General features: G+C 39.2%; 1 protein-coding gene across 1 annotated transcript in view; it reads right to left on the reverse strand.

Annotated features, from left to right (window-relative positions):
• The window catches only part of DYNC1I1 (dynein, cytoplasmic 1, intermediate chain 1), a 380,358-nt gene that overhangs the window by 17,963 nt on the left and 356,395 nt on the right, over positions 1-6,000 (reverse strand). Inside the window, exons 15-16 of the mRNA XM_010839743.1 lie at positions 5,655-5,795; positions 1,428-1,553 (exon numbers count right to left, since the gene is read on the reverse strand). Of these exons, the coding sequence (XP_010838045.1) occupies positions 1,428-1,553; positions 5,655-5,795 (267 nt within the window). The remainder of the gene's footprint in view (positions 1-1,427; positions 1,554-5,654; positions 5,796-6,000) is intronic.

Below are 6,000 nucleotides of genomic sequence, written 5' to 3' on the forward strand. Positions count from 1 at the left end.
GCACTGACTAAAATATTCACTGAAGGAAACATTGGCAATATTTTGGCTTTAGAATATATTGGCAATATTTTCAGTTCCGAAGGGTATTCTTTCTCAAAGATTCCAAGCTACGTCAGTAGTCAGCAGACCATTTCCTTCTCACCACTGGGGATGAATATTAACAGAGCCTTTGCCACTGTTCGAATGACTCAGCCTGTGGCATCAGGAGTAGTTAAGGGTGAGTCTACTGAAATAGTATGCAGTGCAACGGAGAGATCCTTCTAGACATTCTACTTAGAGTGGTACATCCCCAAACAGGAAACTCCCATCTCTCAACACGTACACACACAGACACCATCCAGCCTGTAACACAACCAGCTCTGCCATATAGCATCGCCAAAGTTCCACTGTAGAACAGACCATCCAGGACTGCCAAAATCGTAGAAAGCTCATGGATGAAACCACAAAGAACCCTTCTCGGTGATCAGCTCCGCCCACCCACCAGGCACTCCAAGCACACTCCTGAGGCGGAGGATGTTACACCTAGAAATGTGGTGTATTCCACCCCCACCCCCTCCGGAATGCAAATGTTAGATTCATATCACACTAACACAATTTACACAACACGCTTATTTTGTTTGGCTTGAAAGTTCAATATTTTGTCTTTAAGAAAAAACTTCTTTCACCCCATCAGAAATGAAGATTTTTGTCAACACTTTCTAGAGAGTAAAAATAAACAGATCTGCTTTCATAAAATTGCTCTGTAATGTAATATTAAGTGTAGTGTGGATATTCAAGGAGATTTATCTGAAATCAAATATGTAGTTCTTCTGATGTGTGCCATAATGTTCAGAAATATTTTACACATCATGTAACAAGATAAACCCAAGAAGTATACACTGCATATAACAACTTCGAATATCACGAAAACGGTACAAAGTTCTGACTCACCTCAGCTATTTAATTGGCTACTTTTAATTAAAGACTAATAGTATATAGCTTTTAATTGAACATACCAACTAAAGCTTGACTTTTCAAAATAAACAACAAATTCCAAATTCAATGTTAGCATGATGAACTTGGCAAACTTTTCCTTCTCATGAAATTGGCAGGGGGGTGGGGTGGGTGGGGGTGCAGGTGGAGAGAGGACCATGCTTCATCACAGGATAGCTGGGAATTCTACAGCACTCAGAAAGTAGCCTGATCCTTAATTAACGGGTCCTGTGTGTGGAGTCGGAAGACCAAATTAGGCCCCAAGGAAGTCTCCCCAAACTCCCACTGAAGTCAATGGAAATTTGCAAACGTACTCGAGAGGGCTCTCACAGTCCACAAGGTGCTGCCAAAAATTTCACTAGGTATTTAAACCAGATATACAAGCCAAAAAAAAAAAAAAAGAAGCCTGAACACCAAAACACTAAATCAAAACACCAAAACCAGATAACAGGTACCTCTCCGACGTCGTAGATCCAAATGCGGCCTTCTGAGTCCCCAACGGCAACTTCCTTGCCACCTTGAGCCCAACGAACACGGTTCAGGGCAGACGCCCCCTCAATGGCCACACTTGCTGTTGGAACCTGCCAAAGGGGTTACAACAGAAACCAAGAATCTCTGAATATGAACTTAAATATACGAATTGACAATGATACGTTTAACTGGATGAGTCAGCGCGGCCTGCGTGCGCATGAAGTAATATACGTCTCTTGTGCAGTTGGTAAAGGATTCATTGTTCTTAAATCATATGCTCCACTGAATTAAGAGGTAGAGAGGAAAGACACTTTCACAAAAAAGGAAAAGAGAGGGAGTCTTTTGCCATAGTCAGTGGGCAGTGAGTGACCTAAGTATCTGTGCGGATTATGCAGGGTACACAGACATCACACAGCAGCTAAATGTGAGACTTCTTGATTGGGTCCTGATTTATGGATTGACGGAGAGAGGGAGACTTCAGGATTTACCAAGATTAAGGATACTATAAAAGGCGGGGATGGGGTGTACGGTGAAAAATAAGTCATATTACTAAGTGTCTTCAAGGGGAAAAAAATGTATTGATCCCTTGAAACCTCATCATGGAAGGGATGCTCAGAAGAAAAAGTTCAAAACCTCAAGTTCTCCTGTTTTCTTTTCCTCTTTCCGCCCTGTTTTCCTTCCTCCCAGCAGTACCAAGGTGCAGGAAGTGCTAACTCTGAAAACCGACGATACCCTGACAGAGTGGAGCACTTACTTGTAGAAAAGGCCATACACTTCCTTTAATAAGCACCTGAAATCTGACAACGTTGATAATTACACATATTAATCATTATTAAAGTGAACTGGAGGTGCTGAGATGGAACCTGCAGGATTTGTTATAAGAACCTTACTATTTGGAAAAAAGAATTTTAGTGGGTCTACCCCTCTTTCATCATGAGTTGTATGAACTCACATCTGGAAGTTTGGGAGTTTATAACTGATAGAAAGATCAGCTCTCTGAGCTTTCTACAAGAATGTTGAATAGGAAATGACAACAGCCCATCAAAAAAGGTAAATGTTGAAACAAAAAGGAAAAAAATATATAGTGAAAAGAGGGCCACCAACATCATCTCATGCCACTGTTTCAAGACCTGAGTCTAATACACATGACTTCTTAGGGTGGAAACATGACCTGGCCTGTGCCTCTGCCCCGCTGGCGTTCTGTTATTAAGGGAATTGAAACCATCTGTTTATATGAGATTATTGACCCAACACCTATCTTTAAAATAGCAATAAAAACTCCATCATATGTAAGAATCTATGTTTAAATTTAATCTTGAAATCAATAAAAAATCTTTTACCTGCTTAAATCACGTATGTCAATTGATAGCAAAAATGTAAAACAAAAGTCCCAGCTCGTTTTTTTTTTTTTAAATACACAATTTCTACAATAAAGGGACCTGCTGTGCAGTGCTGTAGACTGAATTTTTAACCAAACTTTTCAAAGGCCAAAACAATATGAATTGCAATAGGCCATAATTCTGTCAATACACTTTATCATTCGTGTGCTACTCAGAAAACAAATCTGAGAATCGGCTATATAGTTTTCAGAATTAAAATTTTTAACTCCATAATTTAGGGAGATCATAAGGCTCCCACTTTTCATAACGCTGGTTAATATCAGATTTTATCTCTGAACAATCTCAAAAATTGAATAAAAAGTATTTAATCTTAATATAAAGATGACAAAAGATTACTCAAAATAAAATGATTTTTGGATACATTTTAAATTATGCCTAAAACATATTAAAGAATTTTATATATTTATTTAGAATTAAGAATGTAGCAAACTGGAACAATTTCTATTTTAACCATTTAAAAATATCTTCTTTTCATCGATATCATAAATGGTGGGGGTAAAAAAATAGAAACTGACAGTCTATAACACAGGCTAAAAGAATTATGAAATGTATGAAGAAAATGACAAAAATATTTCATTAATTTGACAAGTAATGAGTTTTCAAAAGTTGCTGAATCTATCATGAAAATAATCCGTAACTGTCTCTTATTCTTGTATTTCAGTTTCTTATATATTTTCACGGTTTTTAATCATTTTAATTGCAAACACAGAATATATACACATAATTTACCACACTGCGTAGAGATCAGTAACAGTGCAGTAGGGGAAGGTAAAAGCTGTCCTTGCATAGGAGTACTTGGAATAAGTTGGTTTAAAAAGCACTGTATTTTGAACACCGACAAAGAAGCACTGAGGTTTCAGGTTTTTTGCGTTTTTTTTTTTAAAACAAATCTGATTTCTAATCAAACAAATATTTGAAAAATCTTGTTCAACTTGAGACAAGACAAAAATGATTTGAGGGTTTTAAAAAGTGTTCAGTTTATTACTGGATCTGAATCAGGCTCAATGTTATCTACTATTATTGCAAAAGCAGAACTACATTCACCGCAAAACTAAACGATTTGCATGCCCAGTAATGATTTCTTAAAATGCTTAGCTATAAAAGACTTATGTGGTTGTCTCTTGATACCTAGAGAGAGGGAAGGGGGGGAAAAATCACATTTGGCAATGCTGAGATATTATTTCATTTTACCTAAAGAGCAGATAAAAAAACAAAACTAAACAAAAAGAGTTACAGAGGAATTACTAAGGAGTTGGTAGGGCACTCCACTGCATCATAGTAATAGTTGAGTATCACCTGAACTCACTTCTGGTAAATCTGATTTCTAATTGTGTGTGTGTGTGTGGTGGTGGGGGGGGGGGTTGTTTCCTAAATCAATCTGAAAACTGTGTTTTTTTGGTTGTTTACAGTGAATGAGTTTATTCTACCAAAGAGAAACAATATGATTTTAATCAATGGTGATGAAAGACTTTGGGAAACCATCACATTGTGAGTAGTAGGCACCTTTCCATGAAAGGCAATAATGTTACAAACGTTTCAGTGTCTGAAATGATGGGCCCTGCAGTACTGCTGCCCTTCATTTCCAAAGAGGCTTCATTACATAACTCTTGTCCTTGTCATGTAGTTCTGGTAGCCAAAAGGAAAAATCAAAAACAGAGTTCAATGGGAAGATTTGTAAAAGCCAACTATTTGGCAGTGGTTTTCGGTGAATATAATCTTGTATGATACAGTGACTCAGTAATAACACCTGAAGGATATTTCCCTGCCCCTCCCCAAAAAATATCAGGGCAGCCGCTTCTCCTCACATCCCCCAGCTGTAGGCTTCCTAATTAAAAAGGCTGAGCTGTTTCCTGTTCACAACACTTCAAAAGACCTCTCCCTTGTTCTCCACTTGACACGCAGTTTTCAGCACTTGTTCTTCTTACCTGTCCACTCATTGATGGAGAGCTACCCTGAATCACGGACCAGCTGATGACCAGACCATTTTATTGTATTAAACTGAAGGACCTTTAATATTCAGGTTTCTTTTCAAATTCCACCCCAAACTCTAGTACCTGAAAATCAGCACCTCAATAATTTTGAGAGTGGAAAAAAGGAATGACATGTGACATAATTTTACAAACATGAATATATACAGCATGATTTTTAAAAACACTGTTTCCCTGTTGTTAATTGCCTTTTGAAAAAAATTTCACTTGTGAAGTACTCCAAATGTGACGTTAAAATATTTTTTAAAATTACTGAATTTAATATGTGTTCATAGATAGAAACTATTATAAAAGTGGTGAGTTCAGTCTCTTAGACAAAGATTATTTACCTTCTAAAAATTAAATGGAGACTAGATCTAAACATCAACAGTCCAGAGAATCATCTTTTACGGATTTAAAACAAATCGTGCAAACAGCAAACACTGGCAAATAGCCCTTTTAAAAAGCCCAATCTCAAGTCAGAGTCCACAAAAGCTTACTTTTCCAAGTGTTTGCCCATAGAGTTATTTCAACACCACTCTCAAATATGCCCCAGTGTCCTTTCCCGCAGTGAAAGGCGTGAACACGTATGGTTTTGCTCTTTGCAAAGAAGGGTCGTCAATTGTCCAGGATTCTGCCACGGTTTTAGGGATGAAGTGAGATTAAATGATTTGGGGCCAAATGCATCTGCCAATTCCCTGCAGAGCAGCGGAGAATGGGGGGTCGGCAGCACAGCTGCAATTAGAGGGTCTGTCCAAAAAAGGCCGTTTCAGAGAGAGGGGGAGACGGAAAGAAGCCGCCGGCGCCCCCCTCCCAGCCCGCCGGGTCCGGCGCCTGCGCTCACCTCGGTGTCATTGTTGAGGTTCCAGAGGTCCAAGCGCCCCATCCCGTCCACGCAGGCAAAGAGCGCGGGGTGCACGGGCGACCACATGACATCGTACACATAGTCTGCATTGTCTTCAAAGGAGTAGAGCGGCTTGTTGTGCTGTAAAGCAGAGAGACCGTGAAGACTTTGTGGCGCTGCCGCTGCCTCGGGCTGTCTAGCGAGCCTAATTAAAAACTTTGCACATTCACAAAGTGTCATAAAACTTCCCGAGATGAAAGTCCTCGGGAAGGTGAACCGCAGCTTTAAAGTTACTAGAACTGTCCACTGGCATAAATAAATACCGGGGGTGGGGGCGGGGAGGGAC

The sequence above is a fragment of the Bison bison genome, unplaced genomic scaffold (genome assembly GCF_000754665.1).
Source record: "Bison bison bison isolate TAMUID 2011002044 unplaced genomic scaffold, Bison_UMD1.0 scf7180017864134, whole genome shotgun sequence".
NCBI lineage: Eukaryota > Metazoa > Chordata > Mammalia > Artiodactyla > Bovidae > Bison > Bison bison.